Source organism: Volvox carteri (genome assembly GCF_000143455.1).
Source record: "Volvox carteri f. nagariensis unplaced genomic scaffold VOLCAscaffold_1, whole genome shotgun sequence".
NCBI classification, from domain to species: Eukaryota; Viridiplantae; Chlorophyta; class Chlorophyceae; order Chlamydomonadales; family Volvocaceae; genus Volvox; species Volvox carteri.
Genome location: NW_003307545.1, coordinates 96,162 through 113,660, shown reverse-complemented (window position 1 = coordinate 113,660; position 17,499 = coordinate 96,162). Strand labels below are relative to the sequence as shown.

General features: G+C 55.6%; 2 protein-coding genes across 2 annotated transcripts; both read right to left on the bottom strand.

The window, feature by feature from the left end:
* Positions 1-9,592: 9,592 nt before the first annotated feature.
* Positions 9,593-11,370, bottom strand: VOLCADRAFT_54973 (uncharacterized protein; the record flags this gene model as incomplete). The annotated part of the gene is made up of 4 exons (XM_002945567.1): positions 9,593-9,662; positions 10,066-10,177; positions 10,740-10,797; positions 11,068-11,370. The coding sequence occupies 4 exons, from the start codon at positions 11,368-11,370 to the stop codon at positions 9,593-9,595; spliced, it is 543 nt and encodes a 180-aa protein (XP_002945613.1).
* Positions 11,371-13,191: 1,821 nt separating this feature from the next.
* VOLCADRAFT_55676 (uncharacterized protein) lies at positions 13,192-17,342 on the bottom strand (the record flags this gene model as incomplete). Its single annotated transcript, XM_002945566.1, has 7 exons — positions 13,192-13,612; positions 14,084-14,235; positions 14,657-14,734; positions 15,533-15,652; positions 16,091-16,342; positions 16,755-16,806; positions 17,209-17,342. Coding segments are annotated over 7 exons (1,209 nt in total), but the record flags the coding sequence as incomplete, so codon positions are not given.
* Positions 17,343-17,499: the final 157 nt, after the last annotated feature.

The window sequence follows — 17,499 nt, the reverse complement described above, 5'->3', positions numbered from 1 at the left end:
GTCAAATTCACACCGCTAACCAACGGACAATCACAGCGGCAGCTAGCAGCTGTTCTGGTAAAGAGGGCTCGTATCAACTAGTAGCCGAGTCCGAGATCGCCCGGAAGATAATACAACAAGACTAAACGCCACCGAACAAATAGCAATTCAAAATAACAACCACCAACTGCACCGTACGACGCCGCTCTGACGCCCCTCTTCAAACCACATTTTCGGCTATGCCTAAAATAAGATATTTACCTGGCAACTTGTGAAAATCAAGTTATTACCTGGCCCCAACCAGGTAGTAACTTTCCGTATCTGGATTAGCATTCATGGCGCCATATCTAACTTTAATTCCTTGGTAATTCCATATAGGTAAGCAATATCTGTTTTGAAGGTGCTGCTTTAATGTCAGGCGTATTAAGACCCACGAGCGGGGTTATCCGTAAACTTGTCATCAGGCCAGTATTCAACCATGACATTGTTACACAGGTCCATAGGGCGCGGCTGCACGTAAAATGGCGATGCCATCAGGCGGTAACTGTGTGGGTTGATCACAATTGCTGCCGCGCAGTGCAGATCAACAAGCATCTTATAATACTGGGAAATTATAGCTACTCCATAGCTCATATGTGCAAGAATGCAAGCATATATCCCAAAGCGATGACTGTTGAGATATGACTCATCAAATAAGAAATGTTTGTTTATTATTGTTTATTTGTTTATTATTGAGCTATTGAGCTATTGAGGCCCAGACCACTGGACTCAGCAGTGACTAAATAGTACGGGCGGCAACATTTTGTGTACGGCAGAGGTCGGTCGTCGGGGGTCCACGAAGTAATCGTAATGAACTACTACTAAATCGCCTAATGATGATTTTCAATTAGCTAAAAAACCCGAATTACCTAAAAAGGATTAGTCATTAGCTCGTCGATTTGGGGCTTCTCAACCCATGTATGAACTCAGTGCGGACGGTCCCAACTCGAAAACGAAGGCATGTCCATTTAGGAAATGCAGATGCTGGCGCTCTAGCTGCCGCAACACAAGGGGTTATTCACTATGAATGCTGTTCGGTACTGTGGAAGCTTTGTTCCACTAGACCTTCTGCAGCAGTGCCGGTCGACCAGTCCAGGGGGCCCAAAAATAACTCCGCAGAAAATAATTTCCCTTCGCTCCTTATGAGCCTTCACGTTGGGTATCTTGCGCCCATCTTATTTTCATTTCTACTGCAATTGCTGCAACACTATGTTGAGTCCAGGGCTCCCGCTCCTACTGCCTACCCGCTCTAGCTACCATCATTGCTACGTAGCTACTCACTCACCTGCGGTTGCACCCCGATCTGTAGCAGCAACGGCCCCATCACCATGCCGCCGCCTAGGCCCAGCAGCCCGCCTGTCAACCCCGCGCCGAATGTGGTGCAAAAGGTCCTTAGCGGTGCCTGCAGCACCAGCAGCGCCGCCGTAGCATTTATCGCCGGCTCTGCCGCCGCCACAGCTCCTCCTTCCTCCAGCTGCTGTCCTCTCTTGGCAGCGTCTCCTTCCGTCCCTCCCTCTCCACCCACGGCTATGCCACCGGCCTCCACATCTGCATCTTCAGCCTGTCGCGCCAGCGCTGCTGCAACCATCACCAGCGCCACCACGCTGACTCCCATCATGGCGAATGTTTGTATCGCAAATAGGGTCCAATAGGTGGGGCTGCACTTCGGCACAAAAGCGCGGCCTACCTGGAGAGCCATGTATGTCACCCAGGCAATGATCAGGCCAAAAACGAAGCGGCGGGGAACACGGTGCAGCGCTGCTGCCCAGTCGCCTGCCCAGCTCCGCGCTGTAGCCGCGATTACACTGCCTGCATGCTCTGCCCGGCAGCGCCATGCACTGCACAGGTACCACCGGTCCCGCTTGGAATTGTCGACGGATCCACATTCAATCCGCACATATCCACATTCCCCGAGTGAAGAGGCCTGCGACAGCAGTGCTGACGGTGCAATCATATCCCTGTCGTGCAGTACCAAGCAGACGGTGGGGCCTGTTGCCAGGCTGGTCCGTTTTGTCGGCTCGTGGTGGGCCGCGGCAAATGCAGGTGGCTGGGGCGCTCCTGCTGCAGCAGACATGGCGGTAAACGGCGATTGCATCGCCTCTGGCCCTGCCATTTCCGACCCAGCAGCTGGCCCAGATCTGGATCCCGGACTCGCGCTGGTGCTGTTCCTGAATTCCCCTTTGTCGTCGACTTCTTCTTGCAGCGTCTCCAACCGGGCCACCCTACAGGCGTCAGTGGTGGCAAAGCCGTTGCCGCCGCCGCCATGGCCACCACAGCTACCGTCGGCGGCGGCGGCCACCGCCATCACCCCACCGTACTCAGCCCTCGCATCGACCGGCATCGTGAAGTGCAACCGGCCTGAGAAGCTCTCAGCCGTCAGCCCTGAGAGCGATTGATCCATCGCAATACCGCAAATCCCGTGAACGTCGCCGTTGCCATCGCCGCCACCGCCATCGGTGTGCCGGAACGAGTGCCTCCGAAGCCGGGGAGCAACAAGGCCACTGCCGCTAACCCTTGTCGAGGCTTCGGAAGAGGCGGCAATGGAAGGTGGTGCGTTTATGATGCCTGAGGATGGAGGGGCTGGCGGGAGACGGCTGCGCCATTTTGACCTGTTCGACAACATAAAACATAATGGACACGACATGACATGATGTGATGGGCTAGGTAGTGAAGGGCGGGGTAGGTAGGTAAGGAAGGGAAAGGGGACACGGCATCCCCTCGGTCTTCGCAAAGTGAAGTGAAGTCCGGTGGCCTTGATGGGCCATTGGCGCAAATCCAGTGGTAAAGGGAGAGGAGGGACGATTGCGCACAGGCCAGGATGGTTTGCAGTTCTTTTCCCCCATCAAATACACGTAAATAAGGGGATTCCAGTGGCGGCATGGCAACTGGTAACTTGAACTCCTTACACGTATGCGCGTATGGGGGCGGCATTTAAGTGAAGGGCATCGGAGTCCCCCTCGCACTTTTGGTGTCCCTTTGGTGTCCCTTCTTATTCCCGGCCAAGCTCAGGCGCGCCAGGATGGAATAGTAGCAGCTACCGTTCTTTTTCGTTTTAGCTGGGGGCAATGGTATTCCAAAGAAACCAAGGGATAATTTTCTAAGTCAGGCAGATAAACTGTCCCATAACCGTGAGGCGGTGGGGGGTTTCCTCTTTGGTAAACCATTTTTTACCCCATATAAATAAATTACACGGTCAACTGCAAAGCCCGGCCATGGGCTTCACGTAGGTTTTTCCTTGCGATGAGAAGCTTTCGGATAGCGCCGTCCTTTGCGCCTGCTCCAGTCGGAAATGCTCGTTATGCCCGGCTGACTTCAGGTAGGGGGCTTTCAGGTACTATCCGTCCCCAACCCCCAGGTTTAAGCCGCGGCGTTTTGCAGGACGGAGACTTTCTGGCCCAAGAAATGAAAATTTTGTGCCCCTGGACGTGCATTATTCCTTTTTTCCAGGGCCGAAAAAACCCATTCACTTCAGGAACCTATTCCTTAAATAAAAACACTAATAGCAACAAGGCGTAATGCAGATTGAAATGATGGAGATGGTGTGCTTTGGGTGTACAGATGACCCGGAGTTAATAAACAATTAGAAATCATTTTGCACTTGCTGGGGACAGATGAGTTTAAAGCAAGCTTCAGCAAGCTGAGTTTAAAGCAGCCCGGCTATCCATCTCCTGCGTTCTTTCTGTCCCTGGCACACGCACCTGCGCTGCAGCCAGCTGCCCCCAGCCGGCCCGGTCTCCTCATCAGACGCTCCAGCCAGTGACGCAGCAAGGTCGATGTCGAGGTCAGTGGACGGGTCGAAGGAGCTCCGCCGCCTTCGCTTGTGCCTCCGCTTTACTGCGGCCACTGCGGTGGCTACGCTGGGGCTCAGCCTCATCAGTTGAGTCACCAGCATTCCGGCAGTGGGGGGCATTAACATGGGGGAGGAAGGAGAGCCGTAGCCAGAGCGTTGGTGGGGTTGATGCCGCTTACCAACTCCCCTTACACTCTCATCCTCGTCGCATGATATCTCCTCGCAATCCAAATCGACGTCCAGCGTTCCCTGAATGCATCAGTATCAGCAGGAAAACACGATGTGCTCTTTAGGATTCAGCACACGTGCCTTCAAGACATCGCATACATCAGATGGAATAGACTTCCTCTTCTAGACCGACCCCTTGGTCAGGTCTGTGCTTCCATGGGTGACTGAAATGGATCAGCCGGGGGTCCCTACTGCCGAACTCACCAGCTCGTTGAAGGCCCTCCAGGAAGGGGCGTACAGTGAAGAGACTGGGGACGCCCCTCCTGGAGTAGCGGAACTGCCGGGGCCAGCGCCGTACCGACCAATACCCACGTCATCCCCCCCCATGAACGAGGAGGGTCTACTAAAGGCAGCGGCAAGAGTAGCGAAGACTCTAGATGGCCGTGTTGCGTGGCTGTGATGCTGGCCGTGCTCATGCGTGGGGCCGTTTTCAGCTGTGGTGGACACACCCTCCATGCAGTCCAACGACACATCACCGGGGTTGCGGCGGGCGACGGCGGCTGCAGCGGCGGTGGCGTTCCCGCCGCCGCCGCGTCCAGCGGCGCCGCTGCCAAGACCGCGTCCAGTGGCGCCGTTGCCACCAGCGCCACGTCCTACGGCGCCGCTGCCTCCAACACCGCGTCCTACAGTAGTGGCGGGGCCTGCCGGAGCGTGCGAGGCTATTCCCGTAGCTTCATTACTTCCCAACCCTTCAGAGCAGCCGAGTGAAACATATTGGTTAGGTTCCAAGCCACAAGGGCCTCCGGGGTCACTGTACGACTGGACACGGTGCAGTCCCGACTGTCCGGCTGCCACCGCTGCTGCCGAAGAATGGCTAGAGCCTTCATAGTCGGTTGCCAGGAGGGCGTCGCGGCTGCCGCTGCTGCCGCGGCCGCCTCCTGCACTACCGCTACCACTGCCGCCATGTTCGCCACTTCTGTTGCTGGTATCGTGGCGAGCCGCCGCCGCTTGGGCGCGCTTGCTCTCCTGAGCCCATAGTGCCCTACCCTGTATATACGGCAGAGGCGGGGAAGGCGAAACGCAGCAGAAGGGCTTCACAGTGTGGTGGGCAAGCAGCCAGCAACGAGAAGATGATTGAAAAAGTGCTGCCACGTCACCACCAGCATCACAGCTGCCACCCACCGTTGCCAGCACTACCACAAAAACCATTATCAGCACCAACAGGACCGAGTAGCATTACGGCCACATTATTGGGGACGCAGTTGCAATTCTTCGCAGCTGGGGGCCTCATACCTCTGCAGCCATCCCACCTTAGCTATCGCCTGTGCCAGCAGCAGCAGCAGCAGTGCTAGCAGCAGAATGTTTAGCAGCCAAGATGGCAGGGCTACGTTGAGCAGCACACCTGGGGGGTTGAGATTGGGAGATGGGCAGGAAGGTGGTGAGCGTAGGTAAAGCCGGGGAGGGAAAGCGGCGTCGAGGACGGCACCAGGCGTAACACGAAGGAGGGGCAACGTGACAAGGTTTAAAGTCGTGCGCTTTCTCATAATCGCGGTCCTCGTGTCCTCAGGCTTCAGGTTCTTCCCGTTCACTGTTGGACGCTCGAGCGCTCGTCCGTGGCTTGGGTTGTCTTCCCCGGGCTTGGTGGTTTGCCCTGCCCCGCAACCTGCGTACGTCGCCCATGCCTGATGATGTTGCCCCCAATCATCATCCCGTGCTCATCCTATACCATTAAGTGCCCCGAGGCCGCCGACCCGCGCACCTATCCCCACGCCGACTAGCATCATAGGAGTAAGCATTAGCATAAGCGGAAAGTCGATGAGGGGCGCCTCCGGTACGCTGGGATGGGTCCGGGGCAGGTTGCTCACGACCGCTGCCAGTGAGCTGGCGGTGATACAGGCCTGGGACAACGCAGTGCTGGGCTTGAGAGCTGCGGAGTGCAGAGGGTGGCGGCGCAGAGCGGGCAAATGCAGTCGTGTGGCTGCGGGTTCCGATATTGGAACATGATAAGTGGTATCGAGATAATGGCCATGTTGGTGATGGTTGTAATTGATCGCGAGCTTTGAACATCAAAGGCCCCATGGAGTTCGGCGATCGTTAGGAGAACCGTAGAAACAGAGAAAGGTAGAAAGAAGGCGATAGGAATAGGACTGAAGGACAATAAGGTAATGTGGAGCCCCTTCAACCATTGATTCCCATTAATAAGCCTACGGCAAGCACTTTACTCCAGCGAAACAAGATAGGCCAGGATAGGGGAAAGGGAGGGCGGAACTGAAGCTCCTTGCAATGGCGGGCGAAGAGGCTAAGCGCGGGATTTATGCTAAAGCAAGCGGCTGCCTTAGATCCATTGCAGAAGCTTGAACTGGTGTTTGTTGCTGCTGGCAATGACAGAATTAGTGAAAGCGATGCAGGCAACCAAGTGGCAGCCGCCGGCGTTGCGGAATAAAACGGACCGCGCCTAAAAACATTTTCTCCACCACAACAGCACCTTATGTTGTTTCTCCTTTTTGTTAAAAATATTCTGGACGTCGGCTTTTGACGTCTAAGCGACGATCGAAGAAATGTGGGAAGGTTAATACAGAATGCCTGGTGCAGCGACGACATGCTCAAAAGCATTCTTACCAAAGCCGACTAGTACATTAAATAATGGAATGTAAATCGCGCCTCCTCCGACGCCCGCAGCTGTAGCCAGCGCTCCAATCTGAAGTGGAGGAATGCATTCTTCGGGTATAGCTCATCTCAAGCAAGCCCAGAGCATACCATGCAACTTACAAGCAGAGCGACAGCAAGCCCCAAGAGACTGTGCACATCGGCCCGGAAAGCCGACTCGGCGTCTAGAGGAGCCATTTTACAGCTGGAAGGAAGGATTTACATAGCCTATCTTACGAAATTCATCATTGATAAGGACGCTTATGTTGCGAGGAATGTTAGGATGGAGCAAAAGGACATTGTCGTGCCAACCGCCTTCAGTTTTCACGGGGTCTGTCCCGTTTCATGCAGGTCGGCACCCATGGCACGAGCAGGTAAATGATCAAGGACAGATAATGTCCACAATTATTAGACCTGGATGACGAACACCGCTGACATCTATCTGTTAGGTGTTCTCAGTGTTTGCCGGAGATAATGCCAGCGGCGAAGAGGGACGAGGCTGACTATGCAGCTTGTGCCACACGCTGATTATCTTGTACTGGAACATTTTCACAACAAAATTAATTTTACCTTACGTTTTCTCCGATAACGCGTACAGACGCACGGCTTTACAAATGAGGCTGACTTTGGTCGACGCCGGAGAACATACAGCAGAGCATCTCATTTTCCTTTTATTGATTATGAAATCGTACTAAAATTGCGCTGTGATCTTCTGGGATGTGCATTACACATTTAGACGGATAAGCTGCATCCTGTCGCCACGTGGTTCTTACCTTTCCATGCACTTCAAGTTCGATTAGTACAAAAACATTTATAGTGTTTGGTTTTTCAGCTGAGAACATATAGAGATTTCCAAGTAGTGCAGCCTTTGCTCGACCGGGTCGCTGCGGGGCGGCAGGACAGTTCTGACCAGAGGAACGGCCGCCTGGCGCGCGTCTGCCGTGAACGCGGGAGTTGATACAAGGGAATTATTTCTGGCTTAGAAACGGACGCGGAACGCAACTCAGCTGACCGCTTATGTACACAAAATTGCATACTCGTTAATCTGGACAAAGACTAATGGGCATTAGTTGAATATTATTGTCGCAAGATGGAGACGTTAGGAACAAGATCATCCAGGTGGAGCAGAAAGCCTGAACGAAAGTCCGCAACAACAAAAGTGCTCCGACGAACCTCCTAATCAAGTGGCACCGCAATAATTAACAGATGGAAACCTAAGCCTCCGAACCTGGTTTCATTCGTTAGTTTCGTAGCCATATTTCCTAACGTCCTAAGTTGGTTTCGGTTACAGATCCTAAGTTGGTTTTGTTTGTTTCATAACCCCAAAAGACTTCAGGTTTGTTTTTCTACTTCTTGATGCAGGTAATATTAATCCCGATAATCTTGTTTTCTTCAGGCTCAGGCTCGACCGTACCTGACATCGTACGTGCGCGGAGTGCGAACCTGCGAAGTTGTGCGTTTGCACAAGATGAGAGATCAGAAGGAAATTACACGGTTTGGTGCGAAATGTAATTAGACAAAGCATTCATTCCTTAAACTTTCTTTTTCTAGTGGTATTCCGGACGTCTTACAAATGCTTGGTAAAGCTGGAGCTTGGATATTTCAAGCTCTGAAAGCTGCAACCCATATTTAAAGTCTGCCAAACATTGGGTGGGCGCGATCCTTTTATGCAAATCTATGTGCAAAACGAATATTCGCTCTGGCAAGTTAGGCTTCCCACTTTACTGACGTACTTTGGACGACATGATGCCATCTTACATTCATATCGTTAACCAGCATTCTTGTCCTCTGAGGTTTGAAAAACGCATATACTCCTTCAAGAAGCGTCTTTTTTCCTCCACGCTTGCCGCTAAAGGCAATGGTGGAAAGCTATTCGTTCTTGTGCCAAGTGTGCAGAAATAAGCGATGTACTAGTATCGAAACGATGCGAGATATGATATGATATGATTCCTGCGACTTGCATATAGAAAACAGCCCGCACCGCTCTGCAAGCAAACAGTCGAGGCAGGGTTGGGTTGCTGGCAAACACGCAAACGCTTAAATCAAGAACTCTCCCATCTTCAATAAATCCTCCATGGGGCGATAAATTATGTGTCCGTCCCTCTGGAATGGCCGCCGGTTGGTCAAAGGTGATACACATATGCATCCAAATCAATCCAAACTATATACTTACTTGCAAATGATATTACATCCCTAAATTACATACGCCGGATACCGTGTCGCAAGCCAACCATTGTTAACCCAGGTCGCGGTGGTACGGCTGCCACCAACTACTTAACAGAGAACTACTACAATTACTGAACAGGGTATCGCGGTAGAACGCCATCTAATACCATCTTGCAAAAGTCGCGATTGCCGGGGATTCTCGTGCTAACGAGCCAGGCTCCACCCTGCGCTTTCAACCACTGCCATCTGCAGGCGCCTCCCAAGCAGCTAAAAAACTGAGCCTTCATCGGGTAATTAAATACACTATTCTTTCACAAAGCGATTATAGTTTTGTGTCACAGCATTTCTTTCGCATTCTGTATGCCGGCAACATTAAAATCGGCTCAGGGCGCTTTTTTCTTTTCCAGAGAATGAGAAGATTTGTCTTTCCTCTGCTCAAGTACATTACCTAGTCCTACCCCACATGAGCGCAGACCGTATGACCCAAGGACTTCACGGCCGCCATCTCTGCAGTGAAGTAGCACGCGACCGAGGTTAACTGCACCGCACTGTATACGCTCAATAATAAGACGTCAACATACGACCGGATGTGCTCCATTGGGTTCCGATTGTCCCAAGCAAGGATAACAATAACATGAAATGTATGCGAGAGGAGGAACTCCTGGAGCAGTCGCCATCGTTGCCGCAACGTTGTACACCTGCTTCCTGGACACGCTGATGAACCACCTTACCAACCGTTAACGAACCCTACCAAAATGTGATAAACCCAAAGGACGCCCTCAGCAAAACCTTTTCGGATTCCTATCACAGAACGAAAGGCACAAGCGCCCTCCTTCCAGCGGGGTAGTCACTCCCAAAGTGCTCCTTGTACCACCTGCACACATAACGTCCAAACAGATAACGGTCAGGTACTGCGCGGACTCTCTTGCTGGCCTGCAGGAAGCAGAAAGATACCTTCAAACATAAAATGTACCACTAAGAAGGCGCCCACAGAAATATGCAATCTTGTCTGGGGTATCATATGACGATATACACGAAGGCAGGCAGAGTCGCAGGCAGAGTCACAGATCGACCTCCAAAGACGAAATAGGGCGAGGTGGGAAGAGGCGAGATGCAATGGGTTTCGGAGCGAGGCCAGATGAGGCCTCCGTCACACCACGCCTCGCAACGCCGACTTAAAAGTGGCCGCCTTAATGCACCTGTGCTAAACTTGCCTCCCACCCTCCCTCTCATCCCCTGCAGGAAAGGCCCCCCCCTCCAGCAGTCCGCTACCTCACCTATGGTTGGTTAGCGACCGCGGTATGAAAGTAGACGCCCCGAATAGGGCCCACGCCAGGGCGGGCCAGCTCCACACCGCCAGAGCGTAGCCGGTCCATTCTAGGAGCTCCCCTGGAGCGGTGGGAGGTGTGGGGTTGGGGAGGAGGGTGGAACCAGTGTTGGAATCGTGTCGTCGTGATGTTGGAGGGGATGTGGGAGAGCTTTCAGGAGAGGCAGTACTAGTTGGAGGTTGAGAAGGAAGACGTTTTGGGGGAATGTGGTTTGAACATTATTGCGTTACTAAAGGTCGCTGCTGCTCGGAACCTCTGGCGGCTGTAAAACGTGTACTAAAAATAAACATGTATCGGAATCTGTACAGGAAGATAAACATGCGCACGACGAAATAAATGCACACCCACATACACATGCAGTTACACTGGCACACGGTTGATTCAACGCACATACATCCTAGCTGGCATGAGTGTGCGTGCCCACACACGGGCACACGCACGCACACTCGCGCAAGGCCGCCCCATCCCCCAAACCCAACGCATTTCTCATTCACAGCTCGCATGATGCGCTCTGTCGCACTCCCGAAAAAAAAACACAACACACAGGTGGAGCCGCCAGGCCGGCCCAGTCAACCAGGCAAGAGTTCGTACGGACAGTCCCGGCCTCCTTTCCCTCAACTTACCTAGGTAGTTGGGGCAGCTGACAAGCTCGTACAGTCCACCACGGGGTATGAAATAGTGCTGCCTGATACTCGAAGAAGCTGGGGGCCCTCCCGGCGTGCTGGGGGCGCCGCTTCTGCCAGCCCCCGAGGCCTCCTGCTCCTGCTGCTGCTGCTGCTGTGGTCCTCCCCGCCCATTCTTGCAGAGGCCGCCCGCGCTACCATCTCCCCACATTCGGCCCTCGCTTTCGCGCTGCTGGTCGCCCAGGAGGCTCTCCCGAACAGCTCCAACACCACCGCTAGCGGCACCGGTGGTGCCGCCATTGCTGCCTCCGCCGCTCGCCTCCCCCACCCTGTGTTTCCCCATGGCCAGCCGGCCAGCACGCAGCTTCAGATCTGCCCAGCGGTTAATTACCGTACCTATGCCGTACAGTACGGCGCCGATCACAAAGCGCGGCTGGGATGCCCAGTCAGAGGGGTAGTTCGTACATGCTAGCTGCGCCGCAATCAGGTAGCTGAAGAGCAGGTTGGGGAAGATGCCCGCGAGGGTGATGCCCACGGCCACGGTTTTGGAGCTGTACGGCATTATAAGGGGGTGTACGATACCACGGTACAGGTAGTGCAGCAACCAGCCGGCCAGGAGTACGACGTTCATAGGACGAACCTGCTATGACGGCCGGACGTGCGGGCGGATAGGGCAAGAGACAAAAAGGCTCGTACATGGATTTGTTCTTGAAGCGAAGAGGCGTGTAGACGCTTCCAACTTGTGGTTTCGGAGCAGGGGCTGGCGGAACTGGGGTCTTCCTTAGGCTAGGCCTTAAGATGAGGCCGTACGTATTCGGCTGGCCTAGGCACTCTAGTAGTTGTAACCGGACGGCCAAAGCGCGAAGTTTCTTGGGCTATGTGGGCGAGCACGTGCCCGAGCGGAGCAGTCGCGGCTTTGCAGCGAAGGCGGCGGCCTCGAGAAAGGCTCCACCCACATACCATAGAGCTGCGTGCGGGCATCTGCGCGCTGCTTGTGGCCTTGCTTACAGCTCTGGCCCAACGAAGTCCCCAGTCGCTTGTCCGTTTACCTGGCTTGATCTTAACTGGGCTTGAAACCGCACTACACCCCCCCCGCAAAACCCTCCCCGTCCGCGCACACCTCGCTAAACATCCCCCCCTGTGGGAGCAGCCCCGCATACAGCAGGTATACTGCCAGGAGGAAGGGAATGCCGGGGATCGCATCGCTAACCTGGGGGGAAAGGGAATATGGATGGGGCATGAGGGACACCTGTGGATAGTTGCGTGTAAGGAATGCATGCGCGCTGCGAGTATTAGAAACTTTAATGCTATGCTGTGAACAGGGCGCGCGCGTCCGAGTTAACCGCGGCTACAGCGGCAGTGGCATTGAAATCTCATGCGCGGAGCGGCACGACATTTGATATATCAGAAGTTACCGAAGATAATATCTTACGATGTGCGCCACACGCTGAGGTATGGGAAAGCCCCAGGACTTGGCCTTCGCTGGGTCCGCATGCCGACCGTATGGCGCAGCATCTTTGAGTTGTGAGCTGAAAGAAGCGACGATGAGGATGACACAGAAGCTCAAGAGGATTACATGCGTCCATAGCAAGCCTTCTAGGTCACGCACGTCACAGTGGGGAAATGCCATTTCCGCAGCTTCAACCACAATTCCTCAGACGGAGCGATACAAAGTTTGGCATTAAGTCGATAATTTACGTATTATGACGCATCTTCCTGATGAAGGCAGGATTTCGTGAACGCTGCGTCCATCGGCTCATGCTGTCGTACGACGTAACATGCCCGGCCGAGCACTCACAGCGAGGGATCAGGGAAATCACAAAGCCCAAACGCAGGATAAATCTGTTGATCACCTAACGTGTGGGTGACACAAATTTTCACAGCTTCAGTGCTTGTAATCTGATTTCGGTTCCCGTCCTCACTCGGCAAAATGTCAGCCCAAACTCAATGGCTTTGCGAAATGCTCATCCGATTGGCATAATATACCCAAGCCCGCCATGTGACGCTGGCTGTGGCCGCCTCCACGGCGCGCAACACCTGAGCGTATCAGAGCGCCAAAAAGCCAAACGCTAGCTAGGCACCATTAGCAAAGGACCCCTGCCCCTACCCCTGCCATCGCTCATCCCTTGAGCTACCATCCTAGCACTCACAACCCTCACGTTCTTCCCACCTGTATGTATGTACGCATCAGGACACCACTCCTCGCCCACCCACACTCCAGCTCTCCAGCTCTCCGTTCCATATCAGCCTACAAATGACCCGAATGAGTTGCTTGAATACAGCTCCCTATCACATCCCAAGCGCGCCCGTGCCCAGCCTCACGCAAGTGCCTACGCAAGCTCCTCCGGCCCGGCCCCCGGACTATGTCTATATCGGCTGCACCTCCGCTCTCCTTTCAGGCCCCACCCCGTCAACCGGACACACCAGTCCACGTTGTTGCGATGCACCAGCCTCAAGCTTTGCTACTAACCGCCGCCGGCGCTCCTGTTTTCTCTCTGCGCCCCGCCCCCCCCACATCCACCGTCTCCTGAATGACCGCACAGCCCAGACACCGACCATCCTGGTAGAACACCGCGTACTGGCCCGCAGCCAGGCCCTGGTCATTTTGCGCCAGAACCACAGTGCCGTACGAGTCATTGCCGTACGAGCCATCACCACGGGCGTCGTGCAGACGCAGCTCGCAGCAGTACATGCTGGGCCCGTGTCGAACCTTGACAAACAACGGACCGGCCCGTGGGTCAGGATCAGGTCGCGTGGCGGCGTCCAGCCAGTTGAACGGTCCACACGTGAAGGTGTTGCGCTGCTTGTCTGCGTCGTAGTACTGCCGTGACACCAGTACGGCATTGCGCAGCGTGTCCTTGGCCACTACGTACCTGCATCATGCACGGTATGACCGGTTATTGCGTTCCGTCAAGGTGGTGGACTTGATGCCCCAGGACCAGGACCACGTGTAAGCGGCTTCATCACCCACTTCGTCACCGTCACCGTCGTCTCCATTTCATCCACGAAGCGGCAGCAGCAGCGGCAACTTGCCGCAATCCTAGCCCCTACGGTTATTGCGTGAGGAGGTGCAGGTCCAAGAAGCTTCTTGGGACTCGGGCGCAGTGAGGCTGATGACCCCACATTGGTGCGGACCTCACACCACCACCTTCCATTCCTACCATTCACCGCCCTCCATGCCCCCTCCTCACCAGCGCCAACACCATCACCACCACCATCACCACCACCACCATCACCACCACCACCACCACCATCACCACCACCATCACCACCACCACCACCACCACCATCACCACCACCATCACCACCACCATCACCATCACCATCACCATCACAGGACTTACCAGGGGCCCCCCGGCAGCTTAATGCCTCCCCGCTGCCCCACCGTGTAGAACCAGTAACCCTGGTGCAACCCGAGCGGCTGCCCCGTCTCAGCCTCCAGAATGGGCCCCGGCCACTCGCCCAGATGCTCGCGAACAAACTCGTGGAATTTAACCTGGGGAGCACGCCGCATCGGTGAATGGAAAAAATGCAGTACGGTATCGTTAAGAGTTGGTGTGTTCAGTCGCCCGAGTGCGAGTGCGGAAATCAATCCGGGCCATGTGTTCCCCCGGGCTGTGGGTGTGGATGTAAGGAAATGGGCAAGGATATGGGTACATGTGGGGGAGAGGGAGAAGGCTGTGCAGAGGAGGTGCGCGGCTGACGTTTGGCGTTTCTCTGTCTGTTTGTCGTCCCCTGCTTGGCCAAGACCAAACCGAGCCGCATGCCGCTGCTGTCGCCTTTTCGCACCGTCTCCTCGGCCGGTTCCCGCCCGGTGCTTTCCTCAACCGCATTCCTTCCCACCCCTTCGACGCATCACGTTGCTGCCGACGGCTCCAGACCACCGGCCACCCACCCACCTAGCCACTGACCCCTACCTTGCCCAGGAAGCATATGCCCTGACTGTCTTTGCGGTTCTTGTTGGCCAGGTCCGCAGCTGCCGCTAGCTTCCGGACCTGTGGAGAGCGGGCGGGCGGGCGGGCGGGCGGGCGGGCTGGTGGTAGAAGGAGTGGGAATGATATATGATATGCAGCACAGCCAAAAAGGTAAAACAACTGCCGACGTCATTGAAATTTCTAACTCCGTGCTGGAGGGGGGCAGCAAGAGGTGCAGACCGGGGCGTGTGTGTGTGTATATATGTGTGTGTATGTGTGTGTGCTCGGGGGTAGCGAGAGGGGCGATTTCGGATGGCCAGCCGTTGGCAGACACACGCGCGTGGTGCTCCTGACTGCCGCGGCGGGGGAAAGCGCCTCTACAAATGAAATCAGCATCGCGGATAGCGTACGGCGAAAACCACTGTGGGAAACATTGGAAACCAAAAGCGGGAAGCAGGAATGCGCGGTGGTCAACAGAATCGCAAGAGCGCCGTGTGAGCGCCATATAACGGTCACATACCGGCAGCAGCCATGGCATCGTGAGGTAAGGCGGGCCCCCGCCCCCACGGCCCCCGGTCCCACATCGTGTCATCCTTCACCCATCGTCACCCTTCTGCTATTTCGCACCCGCGACACCTGCTCCCACTCAGTCACCCACTCAGTCACCCACTCAGTCACCCACTCAGTCACCCACTCAGTCACCCACTCAGTCACCCACTCAGTCACCCACTCAGTCACCCACTCACTCACTCACCCACTCACTCACCCACTCACTCACCCACTCACTCACCCACTCACTCACCCACTCACTCACCCACTCACTCACTCACCCACTCACCCACTCACTCACCCACTCACTCACCCACTCCTCCCACCCACCTGTGACTTGGTCAAGCAGCCCAGGGGAAACATAACACGCGACAGCTGCCGCGGACTGAGGTTGGCCAGGAAGTAGGTCTGGTCTTTGACCGCGTCCGGAGTGAGCAACAGCCGCACCTCCTCCCCTTCCCCCTCACCACAACCACCACCACCACCACCACCGGCAGCACCAGCAGCGCCAGCGCCATCACTGCCACCACCTCTATCCAAGCCCGCGCAGGTGTTTGCGGCGCCGCACAGACCGGCGGAAAGCTGCTGCGGCTGCCGGCTGGGCAGTAGGCCGCTGGAGGAGGCGCCGCTGTGGCTGCTCCGCCGCCGCCGCGCCGCCTCTGCAACCTCCTCCTCCTCCTCATCATCGTTGCATTCGATCACAGAGGAGGAGGCCGCCGCTGAAGCTGCTGCTGCCGACAGCTTCACCTGATCAGGATGATTTTTACCATGGCCCTCACGGTCTTGGCAGTGGTTGTGGTTGTGGTGGTGATGGTGGTGTACTTGCCGCTCTTGTTGCCGTTTTTCTAGCTCCGGCAAGCTGCCGCTGCCGCCACTGCTGTTCACCACTGCAGGAGAGGAACGCCGCGGCACGCGCTCGACGCGCGCATAGTGGCCTGATGCGACGCGGTCAAATGCGGCGCCGTATGTGCGGTCGAGGTAGTCGTAGAAGGCGCCGAACTTGACGCGGCTATTGCACCACATGTCGGGGTTGGGTGTGCGGCCGGCGCGGATCTCCTCCACGCTGCCAGACACGACCCGGTCCCAGTACTCGGTGGTGAGGGGCACCACCTCCAGAGGCACCCCCAGGGACTCGCACACCTGGGGTTATCACAACACCAGGTCATCAGGTCGTAATATACGTAAAAGATATTTGGAGGAGGGGAGTAAAATAAGGACGTAAGAGTCGGTGCATGCAGCATTACTGAGACATCATCGTGTAGGGCGTAGGGGGGGTTGGGAAGCACTCCTGGTGACGTCTGGGAAGGAAGGATGAAGGAAACGTGATAGGGTAGAGGGTGAGCTGAAGAGGACTTCAGAAAGCGAGGGTGACATGCGTGGTGGTTGGTTTCGGGGCTGCTAAAGCAGGGGGGACGTTGGGGCGAGGGACATGAAAGTGGCCGGGTGGCGGGCGGGCACCGGTTGTGGGACAGCTACAAGCGAGAACTGGGAGCTGACTGGATATGTAAACTTGGGGGAGTTAACACGCGTGCGCGCGAGTCCCTGCGCGTACCTGGCGCGCGTATTGCAGGTCCTCCTCCCAGGGGCAGGCGCCCCAGAAGTTCCTGATGGCAAACGGACACAGGCGGCCGGACTGGTTGGCAGGGTTTCGGAGCGGGGACGCAGTGCAGCGGGGAAAGCGGGGTTCTCACCCACACGCACGGGATGCATCCCCACAGGAGAAGGTCTTTCCCGAGCTGTACCCGTCACTAATGTTCACTATTTTCATCTTCGGGCCCGTCACGTAATGCCTTTGGCAAGCAATTGGTGGGAACTTGGATGCGCCTGACACCTCGACCTGTGTAGCGGGCAGTTTCCATGAAGCGGGGTCTGGTATCTACCCTAAAGATGCAACACCCACACACAACCCTATATATGTGTATATATATCATCCTTCCAAACATATAAGTCTACACACACAAGCACACAGGCTCCCTCTCCCTCTCCCACTTCATGCCCCACCCTACCGGAAGTCCTCCTGAAACCAGATCTGCAGGTAGAAGGCGTGGCAGGTGTGGCCGGCGGCCCGCAGCAACCTCAGCGCCAGGCTGCTATCCACTCCGCCGCTCAGCAGCACCGCCACGTTGAGCCGACTGCCGGGCTCGCATCTGGGCGCCCCTCGGGGGAACAGCGGTTGCGAACGGGCACGTGGCCGTTGGAAAATGGTGGTTGGGAAGGTAACATAGACAGGTGTTAAGAGTCAAGGAAGGACGCGATCCAAACGAGGTCGGAGGGAAGGCTAGAGTTTAGCACATGAG